Genomic DNA, 16,577 nt, shown 5'->3' with positions numbered 1-16,577 from the left:
GTTTCGTGTTTGATACAGTTCGTTAAAATAGGGCCCTGAACGTGATTCAAAGCCCCGATAAACTCACGGCGAAATTCTTTTTCGTTCTGTGTTTAGAAGTAAGAAGAAGTTGGAAATACCTTTGCAGTTATTTAACGAACATCCAGATGCTGTCCACAATGCTGAGAACGACGGTTAGATGAATATGTAAATATGTGCAACTATATAAACAACTAATGACAGCGGTGAGAAAACAGCAGTTCAGAAAGCATCTGATCATAGAGATGTGTGGATGTTTGAACCAGCTCTGAGATTCACTGGCATCATGTCGACAGTTTGATTATAAACTACATTTGAGACTATAGACTATATAGACCTGACTGTATGAGACTATAGTTTTAGAATGAATCCCTTTTCTTTGCCCGACACATTGACATTACAGTACAGTACAGAATAGCTATTCCACCATTATCCTGAACATTGTATAATATGTACATTTAATGTGTCCTAAAACGTCACATCCTTTTGATTTCTTCACATAAAAATAAGTCTTTAGACTTACATAAGAAGTCGGGGAAGGTCTAATTTTTTAAGTTTTGTTACAAGCTGATCACACATTGGCAATAAAAAGGGATTAATACATGAAATATCTTACATATAGCCCCTTTAAAGTCAACATGTATACAGTATATGTAGCTGCCCGAATAACAACCAGTGTTATTTTAATTAGTATCATGACATACTATTATAGTGTTTTATTAATTTTACATTTTCTGTTTTCAATTTACTGTACAACAGGATTACATGCTTGTAATGCATTGGCCATTCGTGCATGCGTAACTGCATTAAATAAGTTTCTGGTCTAAAACAATGAGGAGCCATTGAACTTCAATGCAAGATCACAGGAGAACATGCTGCACTGCCCCAGAACAACACTGTTCTTCACACGAAACCTTTCTTAAAACTACTCAAAAAAAGCCACTTCTGCTTGTAAATGAAAACATGTTAAGTCTTTGTTGTGTTTGTTGATCTTAATGAATTAGACCAGATGCATGTCTACAACATCTGGACAAACAAAGGCCCGTTGGTTTTTAAGCGCTTCTGTTTTTGGTTACACTGCATCATGAAAATGCAAACATTCTATAAGTGCATTCATGCAGTTCATGCATTGCTGTGTTTTGGACAAATGCAACAATGCATGCATTACAGACTGTACTTAACAACACAATGCACATTCTCCGTCACCCATAGTGGAATCCCGAAGGACATCGTCTCATATCAGCAGATATTTGTTCATTCATGATGTGAAAAAGTGCTTGACACACTAGAGGTCCAGCATTCAGCCCGTCTCATCCCAGAAAAGCACGTCCGGATAATCTGCAATCATGCTCACAAATGCATAATGAACTTATTGCTTTCTCAAGTGGCTTTGAAGGCTGATGTGCACCAAAGCTCATGGAGCGTTAATGCATCTCTTTAAAACACCCATCCGTCTCTCAGTGCTGGGAATCACATCATCCTAAATGAGGACTGGACAATCAAGGCCTAACTGATGAAGGGCAATGACATGAGCAGGGTGATGAACACAAACCGCTGGGTCTGCAACTATTGGTCATGAATGATTAAAGTCACTTTCACCTTACAGTAATTAGTCATGTTTGTTGAGAAAAGAAACACTAGTGTCAGGGATCTCAACATACACTGCACAAATGTTCTCTTTAGGCACACTAAAAAATGTATGTGTGGGGGGGGGATGTCAACCCAAATTTGGGTCAAATATGCATAAACCCAACCATTGGGTTAGTTGACATGTAGTTGCAAAGTTACTTCTAGTCAACACAATGTTCAAAATGCACTATCAAAATAAAGTGTTACCAAATAACTCAGCATTTTATAGTATAATATAAAATAATTTTTGCGAGCAATTTTCAGTATTAACTATGCATGCATATTACTAGAATATTGGCTTTTTATTAGTACTTATAAAACACATATTAATGCCTTATTCTGCATTACCATATTCAACATTTGTTAATCCTATAAACTTAACAACTACAACAACAACTACCTTACTAACTATTTATATGCAGTAAATTCAAAGTTTGAGGCAAAAGTCGTAGTTAATAATGAAAAATGAATGAACTTTTGTATGAAAACTATGAAAATCTGGAATCTGAGGGTGCAAAAAAATCGAAACATTGAGAAATTCGCCTTTAAAGTTGTCCATTTATGTTCTCGATTGTGCTGCATTCACTCACAGAAATAAATGTTTTATATATTTACGGTAGGAATTTTTCAAAATATCTTCATGGAACATGATCTTTACTTAATATCCTAATAATTTTTGGCATAAAAGAAAAATCTATAATTTTGACCCATACAATGTATTGTTGGCTATTGCCACAAATATACCCGTGCGACTCGAGACTGGTGACGTGATTTGGTTCTGTATATATTATGTATATTTAATTACATATTAGTGCTGTCAATTGATTATCATCCTGGCTACAACAGTTTTGATGGTGTGAATTACGAGAAAGTCGGAAAATCTCTGAAAGCATAACCATATCCCAAATGGAAATTTTCAGTGGATTCGTTTAAGATGTTGCCTAAGGAGCAACTGTCCATTCATTTAAACAACTTACTAAACCCAAAGCAGTCATGATCCTGATCTCCCGCTGACTTCCCCACATGAATGCGCCATATAAAATGATTATAAAATCTTTCACGCTGCCTCATAAAACTGTCACGCTGTTGTGCAACAGTGCGTCCTGCACGCTCTGGAAGAGCTTCGGGCTTTGAGCTGGACCAGAGCGTTCTGGAAGAGCTTCGGGGCTTTGAGCTGGACCAGAGCGTTCTGGAAGAGCTTCGGGCTTTGAGCTGGACCAGAGCGTTCTGCTTCGGGGCTTTGAGCTGGACCAGAGTGTTCTGGAAGAGCTTCGGGGCTTTGAGCTGGACCAGAGCGTTCTGGAAGAGCTTCGGGGCTTTGAGATGGACCAGAGCGTTCTGGAAGAGCTTCGGGGCTTTGAGCTGGACCAGAGCGTTCTGGAAGAGCTTCGGGGCTTTGAGCTGGACCAGAGCGTTCTGGAAGAGCTGCGGGGCTTTGAGCTGGACCAGAGCGTTCTGGAAGAGCTTCGGGGCTTTGAGCTGGACCAGAGCGTTCTGGAAGAGCTTCGGGGCTTTGAGCTGGACCAGAGCGTTCTGGAAGAGCTTTGGGGCTTTGAGCTGGACCAGAGCGTTCTGGAAGAGCTTCGGGGCTTTGAGCTGGACCAGAGCGTTCTGGAAGAGCTTCGGGGCTTTGAGATGGACCAGAGCGTTCTGGAAGAGCTTCGGGGCTTTGAGCTGGACCAGAGCGTTCTGGAAGAGCTTCGGGGCTTTGAGCTGGACCAGAGCGTTCTGGAAGAGCTTCGGGGCTTTGAGCTGGACCAGAGCGTTCTGGAAGAGCTTCGGGGCTTTGAGCTGGACCAGAGCGTTCTGGAAGAGCTTCGGGGCTTTGAGCTGGACCAGAGCATTCTGGAAGAGCTTCGGGGCTTTGAGCTGGACCAGAGCGTTCTGGAAGAGCTTCGGGGCTTTGAGCTGGACCAGAGTGTTCTGGAAGAGCTTCGGGGCTTTGAGCTGGACCAGAGCGTTCTGGAAGAGCTTCGGGGCTTTGAGCTGGACCAGAGCGTTCTGGAAGAGCTTCGGGGCTTTGAGCTGGACCAGAGCGTTCTGGATGAGCTTCGGGGCTTTGAGCTGGACCAGAGTGTTCTGGATGAGCTTCGGGGCTTTGAGCTGGACCAGAGCGTTCTGGAAGAGCTTCGGGGCTTTGAGCTGGACCAGAGCGTTCTGGAAGAGCTTCGGGGCTTTGAGCTGGACCAGAGTGTTCTGGAAGAGCTTCGGGGCTTTGAGCTGGACCAGAGCGTTCTGGAAGAGCTTCGGGGCTTTGAGCTGGACCAGAGCGTTCTGGAAGAGCTTCGGGGATTTTAGCTGGACCAGAGCGTTCTGGATGAGCTTCGGGGCTTTGAGCTGGACCAGAGCGTTCTGGAAGAGCTTCGGGGCTTTGAGCTGGACCAGAGCGTTCTGGAAGAGCTTCGGGGCTTTGAGCTGGACCAGAGTGTTCTGGAAGAGCTTCGGGGCTTTGGACGGACAGTGGCAGAGAACCAGCGCAGTGTTTCCAGCGCGTTACAGACTGAAGGTCTTCTGCAAAGCCACGCTGATGAATTTGGGAGCTTTGCATGTTGCCCTTTCTGTATCTCAGCATTGCAGTGATTGAAATCGTTTCTGACAGCTTCGTTCCTTTGTATTATTTATAAATGTCTGGTTAAGGGTACAGAATAATACAGCTCAGGCTCAGGGCTGCTTTCTGACCCTCTTCTTTCCAAACGGGGGAAAATGCACCAAGTGTTTAGCTTCAAAATCCTTAATGAGACATTTACTACAACCCTGAGATCAAATAAACGTTTTGATGGATTTAGTGGAAACATTTTCAAATGACCTTAATGAGTCAAATCCCAGCATGTTGATGCTAATACTTATATACTTGTAAAAAAAAATCATAAAAAATCTTATGTCATAATGACATTTTAAATCAATTCAATGCTTATAAAAGGATTGAATTATGAATGAATCACACTTAATTGTCTGTGTTTCATGAATAAGACCAATTCTGTGCAATTTGCCGAAATATAATCAACATGAAAAGTATTCACAGTTCTTAATGAAACAGGGTCAATCAATCAACAAATTAAAAACTATTATCTTAATTTAGCTAGTTATGTGGCGGAAAGAAACCTCATAAATCACACATTTATGCATTAAGACATACAGAAGACACAATATATTTCCAGTGCAGATCTTGATTTCTTGAGGCTCAAGTTGTAAAGCATGGTCTATGCAACGTCAAGGTCATGGGTTCGATTCTCAGGGAATGCATGAACCGAAAGTGTTCATACTGTTAAATGCAATGGATAAAAGAATCTTCAAATGCATACCTGTAAATGTCAATGATTAAAGTCATGACATTTTGCCACATGAAATCAGAGTTGATATCAATAGATATGCAAGACAGAAATCTGTGGCTTGTGTGCGCAAGAGACATGCTTTCATTTCCACAGACGTTTTTTTTTATATAATTTTAGATAAATATAAGAACTTAAAATTGTGAAAGTGCAAGTTAAACCATTTGCTATCATGTTAAATTGCTAGGTTGAAGAATGCCAACTTCCTGTTAGCACATACTCGTTTACAATTTAGAAGAACCAATCCTCCCAAAATAACTTAATAAAGTAAGGCTGCACAATATACTGTATATCGAAATAGATGCAATATGGCTTTGTGCAATTTTCACATCATGAAGGCTGTGATTTAATTAGAGCGCACAACAAACTTCTTTAACCTTTTAATTTTTTTAATTAAAAATACAAAATTACTAAAAATGAAAATGCAAAATATGAAAATCATAACTGAAATTTGAAATATTAATAAAAACTATATAGTGTCTCAGTGATGCATAAATATCACTGGTTGGGTGGTTTAATGTTTAGAAAAAGTTACAGAAATTAAGACTAAGTAAATTGCAAAGTAATTGTAATTTTCAGCAGTATTATAAAAGATAATGATGTTTATAAAATACTATTTTTTATTTTACAATAGTATTATTACAATATATTTGCAATATATATTACAATATATTTATTTTGATTATTTGTTAATAACAATAAACAATTGTTATTATGTTATAGCCATATTGAATTTGTCAAAAAACGAATAAAAAATTAAAAATGAAAAAAGATACTTTACTCTGTTCACTTTATGGCGTGTGAACATCCAAATTTTGCGAATCATAACATTTTTTCAAGTTTTTCCCACATTGTTCAGCCCTAAAAGGACGTTTCACACTCAAATAAAAGTCTTCAGAGTAAAAAGTCATTTTTCAGCCTTCAACTAATTTTAATTTCTATGCAGATTCAATCCCCAACAAAAACACCCCAATCATTCTAGAATTCAATTCAATACACTGCATATTGTAGAAAAACAAAATATCACAACGTCAGGTTTTTTCCAATATTGTGCAGCCAAAGGTCAAACTCATCACGTTACCCAATCTTGGGGCGAATTTCATCTGAATTGACACTCTATGACGCTCACAAAGAAATACATCACAGACTCATGTTGGGCCTTTCAAGGACACGAAAATGCCATTGGAAATAATCGTCCTCGGAATTAAGATCAAGCGGACATGTAGTAAATTTGGCTGTCAGAACTTGGCAGCATGTCACGATGGGCCATTTGAGCGTTTGCTATTAGGCCTTTATGTGGCCTTTACTCCCTCAATTAGCCTCAAATGAAACGTTAGCGTAGTGTTAGATGAGGATTTTGATGTCTTGCATGGAATATGATATGCAGTTTATCCAGAGAGCCACTAATCTGCTCCACTAAGCCAAAGTTTGAGCGAATCAGCGCTGATTAAACACTGCAGAGAAACCAACACGCCGCTGGCAGAGAAATAAACCAGCATAATGCTCATGAGCCATAAATAAACACTCGTAGTAATTCACACTTGCGTGCTAGATCTTCATTCGAGGATCGTTCGGATACCGCAGAAACTCAGTCGCTTTCAGAGCCGAAAAGTGACGCTCTGAGTTTGACCTCTGGTGGTATTTAAAATGACTTAAATTTGAGTACGGCAAGTCTCCGGAGCTGCTGAGTCTTAAATCTCCTTCATCCCATGAACTTATGTTAGCATATACTTCATAATAGCTGCCCTGCAGGAGTTCATGGTGACACTAGAGATGCGCTAGGCTTATGTATAGTGAAGGTAATTTAACGGCTCAATGAGGAGAGGTCTCACAGAAAAGAGTCTTCAGAGGAATTTAATTAAAGCAGTAATAACATTTGAAACGCACAAATCAGACACACACACACACACACGTGCTCCTGATCTTGCATGCATTGCACTGCATTGCTGACAGATGCAGAAATCAATGCTTCACTTGTCATATACCGCTTTCTTTGTGTTTAATCTCTTGAAGAGGCATTTTAACACCATAAGACTGATTGACAGGATATATATATTTTAAATTAAAAGATGCATTCATGTTACCGTAATGCAGGGTTTCTCAAACTCGGTCCTGGAGGGCCACTGTCCTGCACAGTTTAGCTCCAACCCTGATCAAACACGCCTAGCTGTAAGTTTCTAGTGATCCTGAAGACATTGATTAGCTTGCTCAGGTGTGTTTGATCAGGGTTGGAGCTACAGTAAACTGTGCAGGACAGCGGTAGGGTTGCCAACTGTCCCGAATTAGCCGGGACGTCCCGAATTTTGGGTCTAATTTATTTGTCCCGCACGGGACCTCCCTTGTCCCGATTAAAGAGACTGCTACACACTGATCTAACCACTGACTGATACAACAGCAACACGACACTTGAGAATGATCACGAGACCACATCATCCAATCACAGTCCACACTCACGCGCATCAGACCATAACGAATATCAGATTATTGTTTGATTTGCGAACAGAATCCTCTACTGTCTGGTCGCTCCTGGTTCGATCCGGAGGTTCCGGACTCGCGCTAACGGCAAATCCCTTTCACTGTCCGGCTGGGTTTTGATTTCGGCAAATCAGTTTGGTGAATTCAAACATGATTATTGTTCATCATGAGTCCAACATCCAGCCACGCAAGAAAACATGAAATCTTCCTGAGGGAAAAGTATGCTATTACTTTCTTTAATTTCTTTAAAATGTAGTGTATAGGCCTACTGTTACAAAAGCTTTCTATTTCAGATAAATTCTATTTTGAGCTATGGTTTGTGTATAATGTGACTTTGTGTGTGACCCTAAAATTCGTTTTAGAATTAAATTGTACATAAATAGGTTAAGCAAAACAAATGTGTTTTTATCTGAGAACATTTTAAATACATACGAACCTGAACTGACATATACTGTGTGATACCCTACAAATATTTTGAGTGTCCCGCATTTTCCTGTAAAGAACCACGATTGTCCCACATTTTTCTTTTCTGAAGTTGGCAACCCTAGACAGCGGCCCTCCAGGACCGAGTCTGAGAAACCCGGCCGTAATGCAAAAAGAGTTTACAGCATTACTTTGTTCGTACTACTGTAATGCATTGATGAAAATCATCCTTTAGAGACAATAATTCTTTAAAATTCAATAGTACAAGAACTGCTGCTTGATACTTATGACTGTATTACAATAATAAGAATAAAGCAACAAAACACTATAAATTGGCATTTTATGAATTTCTTGCCCAAAAATAAAACTTTGAACGGCAGTGTGTTTTTGACAGTAAAAAAAGGGTTTTGGCAACTACAAATCAGAAATTCTTATTGTTGAGCTGAGAACAACTATCTAAAGCTACACATACACACACACACACACACACACACACACACACACACACACACACACACACACACACATACATATACATATACGTGTGTGTGTGTGTGTGTGTGTGTGTGTGTGTGTGTGTGTGTGTGTGTGTGTGTGTGTGTGTGTGTGTGTGTGTGTTTGTGCGCATTTTCCCCCATTTTGACTTTATTACTGACAAATGCCTAATAAATAAATAGACGTAAATTACAATGTGCAGATTTATTTTAAGTTTGCAAGGCTCCAGATTAACATTTTGAGGGCAGCATTTTTATTCATAATGTCGAAATAATAATTCAAAAGCAAAATGATTAAAAAAATATTTTTGGGAGTGGGAGTGGAAATGGCAGCCACCTACTGGTTTACATACATTTATTCATTTAGCAGACGCTTTTATCCAAAGCGACTTACAAATGAGAACAATAGAAGCAGTTAAACTAACAGTAGGACAACAATATGCAAGTGCTATGACCCTTCCCAGTTTAATCTAATGCAGTGCGTGTACTTTTTTTTTATAAAGATAATCGATATAGAATAGAAGATAAAGTGTTAGTATTTATGGATATGTTATCGCAAAAAAAAGAAGCGTCTTTAGCCGTTTCTTGATAATGGCCGCTCTGGTTGAGTTGGACAGATCATTCCTCCAGCTGGGAACAGTCCAGGTAAAGGTCAGAGAAAGAGATTTTGTGGCTCTTTGAGATGATGGCACCACAAGACGACGTTCGCTTGCAGAGCGCAAGTTTCTGGATGGCACATAAGGCTGAATTAATGAGTTTAGGTAAAAGGGAGCAGAGCCAGGGGTTGTTCTGTTGGCAAAAGTCTGTGACTTGAATTTGATGCGAGCGGTAACTGGCAACCAGTGCAGTTTTGTGAGGATAGGAGTGACGTGTGTCTCTTCGGCTCGTTGAAGACACTCTCGCTTCAGTATTCTGGATCAGTTGCAGAGGTTTGACAGAGCAAGCTGGAAGACCAGCCAGGAGAGCATTACAATAGTCCAGTCTGGACAGAACATTCACCATGGATTTAATGTAGCAACACTAACTGTAACCATGGAAGCTGGGCAGGAATAGTAAAATGCTTTCATTGGTTACAATGGTAATTTAACGTATTATTATTTTTTTTTTTAAATAAGTTTCTTTTTAGTAAACTCTGTGTACACAAACAGTGTTCTCAATGCTGGAGTTCATGTGTAGAGCCTCTAGTGAGACTTCCAGCAAAGTTTCATGTTGTGTCGAGCCTTCTTAGTGTTTTAAAAATAGCGATTTTTGATGCTATCATAGTCGTGCCCCAAGCACTCCCATTCAAAAGGCATTTTAACCTAAAACGAAAATACGGTCAAACTTAAAAGTGGCGTTTCCATCCTAATTATGCTTTTAAACAAAAGTTTGCCTCGCGTAGATTCACAAAAAGACCCTAGGTTGCATTTTGGCGAGAGTTATCCTTTAAGTTTATCAAGCAATGAGAATACTTTTTGTGCGCAAAAAAAAAAAAAAACCTTTATTCAACTCTTCATTTTCTTCTGTGGGTCTTTGAGTGAGTTCATGTAGAGTAACAGCGCAGCGCTTCTGTAGTCACTTGGACTATTTTAACGATGTCTTTACTAACTTTCTGGGCCGGCAAGTTTCAATAACAAAGAAGCCTATGAAGGAGTGAGACAGCTCTCAGATTTCATCAAAAATACCTTAATTTGTGTTCTGAAGATGAACGAAAGTCTTACGGGGTTGGAACAACATGAGGGCGAGTAATTACTGACAGAGTTTTCATTTTTGGGTGAACTAACCCTTTAAAACCATGTGGGTTTTGTTAAAGTAGTGTCCGGACTCACCCGTACTCTCTGCACCTCCATGAACACGGCTCTCTGAAAGGCTTTCTCCCACAGCACCAGGTCTGAGCCCAGCTCAACGCTGTAGCAGAAGCTCTGGCCGTGTCCCACGAGCACACTGAAGCAGAAGGGTTCACTGTCCCGCAGATCCCCGTCCTGCTGGAGACCCATATAAAACTTGGTCTGGATCCAGCAGTCTTCGGCTATCCATAGCTATAAAAAAAACACAGATCTGAAGTAAAGTCGAATGTGAAGCCGATAAATCAGCAGATAATTTTTTTTTGCACGCTGTGATGGATTTGTTTAATGAATAAAATAGTAAACTGCATATCAAACTAATCATAACTCTAACATCTAACCTTACTTTCTCTTTTTAGGCCTAACACTTTGAAACACAATGCACTAAAACGTTCGGTTCTTTGTTTTTTTAACGTTGTTTGGTTGTGTGTGTGTGTAAAAATAACAAATATGGGAAATTAAACTAGACAGATGTCTAAAACTGAAATGTAACAAGATGGTTTGTCTATGAAGATACAATCAAATTGTGGGGAAATTAAGTAATGTTTCATATCATTTTTTGCCATACCCCTTATTCTATAAAAACTGTTGTATTCGTGTTCGCTGGTGGGATTCTCTAGCCTGGAAATCCAGACCCAAATCTGACAGATTAACGGTCTGGCATCGACTAATGAAACTCGGCCAGCTCGAGGGGCGGCACCAAGCATGCATTTGAAAATCTCACTGCACGCAATTGGATAACACTACGACCAATCACAACAAGTTATCGCTTAGCTACCAGCGGAGCTAACTGGGAGATTAGACTCTCGCCGCATCCGGTCAAAAAAACAGCAAACATCCTTCTTGCAAAGTAACGATTTGAGCGCCGTCTTCTGTTCCTCTTTTAGATAAAAAGCCAAGTCTAACTCGTTCATTGTAGCGGCCAAAGCCGTTTCAAACAACCGGTGTTCATCCATAGCCATCTTGCAATGTTTACTAATGACTTCGGCGTCACAGTGCTGTCGTCATCTCGCCTCTGGCCCGCCTATATCAGATAACCCGATGTGATTGGTGCAGCTCGGATACAAGGGCATAGTTAATGAGCATCATTACTCGACGCCAGAGTAACTCGCTGAGCAAATTCACCTTGTGCTCTCGCGAGAACTCTGGATTTCCAGGGAAGGGATTCTCAATGGAATTTTCCTCCTTGTTTCTTCTTGGGAGATTCTCTGAGATCCCCCGGCCGTGATTAAAGCATTTAAAGGACATTTGCTGGAGTCTGTCTGTCATTAATGCTGCGCAGCAAGTTAGTTAGTTAGGGGAACAAGTAAGGAACTCGAGGCCAGTCGTCGACTGTAGACACAAGAGCTAGAGTATAAAGATTATTGGGTGTCGATTGATGCGCCCGATTAAGTGTCGATCGGGGACGCTTGGGAGTCGACTGGAGACACTCCAGGTAAATGTATTTATTAAGTGTTGACTGTAGACGCAGGTAATTAGGTTCCAGGTACGTAGTTAGGTTTAGGAAAAAAACTACCACAACACACAAAAAATCGTGGTTAAATGAAAAATATAAACATATCCACTTCTATCCTTCAGAAATCAGTCTAATATGAGGATTTGATGCTCAAGAAACATTTATGATTGTTATCATTGTTGAATACAGCTGTGCTGCTTCAGATTCATGAGCAAATGTGATGATTTTTATTTTCAGGATTTTTTTTCTATGATTAGAAAGTTCAAAAGAACAACATTTATTTGAAATAGAATATTTTGTTACATTTAAAATGTCTTTAGTCACTTTTGATCAATTTAATACATAAGTGTTTGTTTCTTTGTATCATGTCTATGGTTAGACAGGAATATGATTTAGGAAAGTACATCCATGTTCACTTTAACTGACAAACAAAAGACATTCAGAGCAACTGGCATCTGTTGATAAAGCCATACGTGAGTGTTTGTACCTTATGGACCTTAAAGAGAACCTCACAGAGGTGAAAACTAGCCTCTGCTTGAGCCCAGTCCGACACCAGGACCTGATGGAGACACACAGAAACACATTTACACAACAACACATCCACAGTTAGCAGGTGATTAGTCCTTTCCTTCAGTAACCTGGGGTTAAAGCACAATGAGGAGGTCTCTTGGTCAAGCCAACTTACACTCTTTCAGTTCAAGACTGTTAACCAACAGCTAACACAAGCCACAGTCCCACACTCAACGACTCAAAGATGCGGCTATCATTCATATGCACACGAGATACTGATTCACCAGTTCGCTAGGTTCACTGGTCACCTTAGCAGTTACTTGTCTTGTTTTTCGCCATCAGAATTAATTTCAACGCTGGCATTTCCATTAAAATCCATGTGCATTAAAAAGTTTGAAGTAATTACCTCTTCATGACCTAGAGAGACATAACGCTTATGTAACAGTCTGTTCTCTCTGCGCACCACACACGTAAATCTGAAACATAATGAGATGCTAATGAATTTGCTGAACGTCTCTCTCTTGGCTTTAAGGCATGTTAAATGCTATGTTTCCTTGCAGTTCTCCCTTTATTAAATTCAGTAATGCACATTTAATGAAATAGCAAAGAATTATCAGCGCGGTGTTATTTTGGTCACAAAATTTATCCAAACCACTTACAATAACGTTAATGCACCAATCACGGAGTCACGTAGAGGACGCTGAAGCTGAATATCTCATTGCATTAGGAAGTGCAGACAGTAAAATAGCACACAAAACACTGCCAACACAAAGTACAGGGTTGTATTTCATAACTGATGAAACCTGTGTCTTCAGGCTTAATGGCAAAGATGAAACATTTGTCACAAATAACGTATGTGTGCGAGGCCACCGCGGTAATGGCTTTTCCTCGCCACAGTCCATTAGAAAGTAATAGATTGATTATATATAATTAGAATGGATGTCCCGAGTCTGAGACCACCAAAGGACAGGTAATGTTGTCATATTTTGGACGATAAAGACACTGGGTATGTTCAGAATATGATAATGCCATTCTTCATGGACTGTTTTTACAGTGTGTAAGTTACCAGCCTGATCAAGTGCACTAGTGTTTCACATGTTATGTATTAGGTAAGATGATTTTCCATGACTTTTCCAGAAGGATAAAAAAAAAAAAAAAAACATTTATAGAGTTTGGCCAGTGAGTTTTCCATTCATATTTCAGGTACCTATGATATTATATTAATCTTTGTAATTTATATATATATATATATATATATGGATATGGATAACTGAATAACTGAATTTCATTTATTAACCAGGTATAATAATAATATTAATAAAAAATGTAGGAACCATGAAACAGCAATATTACTGAATACATATATATATATATATATATATATATATATATATATATATATATATATATATATATATATATATATATATATATATGATTATAACACACAAATACATGCATACTAGTATGGATATACAATAAATATAATATATATATTTAATAGAATAAATTAAATATTTAATTTATTATTATTTTACTTATTATTAAGCTGAGATATTATATTATATTATATTATATTATAAATATTATATATAATATTATATTATATTATTATTATATTATACGTATATGTATGTATTTGTGTGTTATAATACTATATTATTAGTTTAATAATAGCCGACACAGCAACCTTACAGTGCCTTCACTGATGGCTTGGTTTCAAGAAAGTGTCCAGAAAGCCCCTGACTGTGAAGACCCCGAGCGTCTCTGCAGGACTGAATACTGGCAGTGTCTGACACTTACAGGAGGACTCCTGAAGATGAGAAGAGAAGATCCTCTCAGCGCCAGAAACCTGCAGCTGTGTGTGGACTCGGAGTCGCCGGCCTGGACCTGCTCACACACCCAACCCATGTGGACAATCTGCAGGAGAAAACCAATCCCACTCAACACACGGATCCCAGCGTCTGTGTGTGTGTGTGTGTTCAGTACACAACAGCAGGGGTTCCTCTGCCAGTATTGGATTTCTCCTGAGTAAATATGACTGAATTACTCTCTGCTGCTTATGAATTACTAATCAAAATGCAACAAAGAGCCAGAGGTCGTTACATGATCGCAGTGAGATGTGTTATTGTCGTGAATATGACATATTCTGAGGCTGTAAAAGAACTGGTACAATAAGGATAATTACTTTCTATCCTAGGATTTAGTACAAATGACCTACCTGATCATCAGGAGAACCGTATTTATTCGCCGTCTTCATCTGAAACAAATGAAAACATTTCTAAATCAATGATCGTATTTTTCACTCTGTATGTTTATTATTATTTAATATGCATCAACAATTACAACTATGATGAATTACTTTGAAATAAAAACTATATATACATAAATACTACTAATATTATTATTCTATGTTTATGTATCATATATGAACAGCCTGACACAGCAATATTACTCAGCAATATTACTTAGCTCAACTATAATATAATATAATGTAATGTAATGTAATGTAATGTAATGTAATGTAATGTAATGTAATATAATATAATAGTAGGTGAGCTGTAGTGGTTCCTAAGTTTTTTTTAACTGATATAATAATGATATTCAGTTCTATATTATCATGGATTATATCTTTCATTATTTAATATTTATCACTAAATTACAAGTATAATGAAATTACTGGCTATTGATCATTTAATAATTAACTAAAAAAAAAAAAATATATATATATATATATACACACACACAATTTAAATTATATATATTAGTATTATACATAATTTATATATACAGACTGAAAAGCAAGAAAAAGCAAGCAGGGGCCTATAATGCATTAAAACATATATTCTACATATATAACACCTACATAATAAGAATGTATTTTAAGTTCAGACATGAAGTGCACAGACAGCGCTCAGCTTTGGAGGCTGCTATCTCTCTAAATAAGTCAGCTGTGATTGACGGTATATTGGCTAGCCGTGAATCTGCCAAAGTCGACTTATCAGCCAATAATCCGCTCGCGGGTCACAATGTGTCAAACAGCTCTCATCTCCCATCATCCTCGCTGCTCAAGCATGTGTCACTCGCTCTATTTATAGGTTATAGGTCACCACAATAACAGTTCCGCTTCCCTCTCACACACACAATCAGCTGTTAATTGAACGTTTAGCAATCAGTCTCTGTCTCCATCATTAGGTGACGTAAAACAGGCAGCTGTGTGACAGAAGCCCACTGGATCATCAGCGCACTAATTAACACAACGCACAGGAAATGAGATCGTTAGGCAAGATGTTGGTTCTGGGAGCAGCATTATGACTTATGAATTTCGTCCAAGAAAGCATGAATCTGGAGAAACTCAATAGACCTTTATGAGGCTTTTTTGCATTATTAGTAAAAGTTACTGGAGTGTCGTGAAATCTCACAAAAAATTCTCTACAAATATCCGGCTAAATAACTAACTAAATATAATATAATATAATATAATATATCAGTTTAATAATACTACTACAATATTTATTATATAGATATATTATCAATTATGTAATTAACATAGCAAAAAACTAATCTATTCTATTAGATTATGTTGCATTATATTATAAATAATGGGTGTATATATATATATATATATTTTATATGACTTATTTTATATAAATAATAACAAATAATATTTTTAGTTCTATAATGTATTATATGCATAATGACATAAGCTTAAATAATGGCTTAATTGTCCAAACAATAACAAAATGAAAGTAATTAAATCGTTAAATAAATTAATAGTAGCCTATGCATTAAGAAAATGATGCCTTTAAAAAAAAACATTAAATACCTTCTGTATTGTTTTATTATTTTGAAGGCAATTAAGCAAATTTAATCCTTTCCTAATTAATAATACTGTAATGCTAAATAAAATAAAATCATGTTAATAATAAACAAACTACTAATAATAGTAATTGTGTTTTTTTTTTTACTGTAAAGTACATCTGTGAAGTGTGTAATTTTAAGCATACATTGATATTTACTAATAACAAAATAATTGCTTCAAGATTGTTTCCACTCAGTTGGACTTGAGATGACTCAAAAACAAAGCAAATAAATAAATATAACAAAAAATACAATTTTTTTTGCTCTTTGACAAGGTTCATAAAGCTAAACTGTAGTGTACAGAAAACTTTCACCAAAACAGGCTTGACTACATCAGATACTTATTTCAAAATATCATTTCTAAATGTTCTCTTTTGATCTTGAGGTGAAACACAACCCAGGCATGATTTTGTAAGATTCACCAATAAAGAGTAATATATGTATAGATGGTGGACTGTAAATCATCTTAAGACAAGAAGAAAAAATATCTCTCAATGCTTTTGCATTCTCTTGCAAATGTTTTTGCGTAAGATGCAGAAAGTCTGAACACAGCAAAGTT

The 16,577-nt window shown here is 37.7% G+C and overlaps 1 protein-coding gene across 1 annotated transcript in view; it reads right to left on the bottom strand.

The window, feature by feature from the left end:
- The window catches only part of sntg2 (syntrophin, gamma 2), a 79,426-nt gene that overhangs the window by 10,049 nt on the left and 52,800 nt on the right, over nucleotides 1–16,577 (bottom strand). The window contains exons 11-14 of the mRNA XM_081347908.1: nucleotides 14,379–14,417; nucleotides 13,961–14,077; nucleotides 12,135–12,206; nucleotides 10,177–10,386 (exon numbers count right to left, since the gene is read on the bottom strand). Coding sequence (XP_081204034.1) covers nucleotides 10,177–10,386; nucleotides 12,135–12,206; nucleotides 13,961–14,077; nucleotides 14,379–14,417 — 438 coding nt within the window. The remainder of the gene's footprint in view (nucleotides 1–10,176; nucleotides 10,387–12,134; nucleotides 12,207–13,960; nucleotides 14,078–14,378; nucleotides 14,418–16,577) is intronic.

This window comes from Scardinius erythrophthalmus (assembly GCF_964197995.2).
Source record: "Scardinius erythrophthalmus genome assembly, chromosome: 19".
NCBI classification, from domain to species: Eukaryota; Metazoa; Chordata; class Actinopteri; order Cypriniformes; family Leuciscidae; genus Scardinius; species Scardinius erythrophthalmus.
The sequence above is the reverse complement of the archived record's forward strand: the minus strand, read 5'-3'. Positions and strand labels throughout refer to the sequence as shown.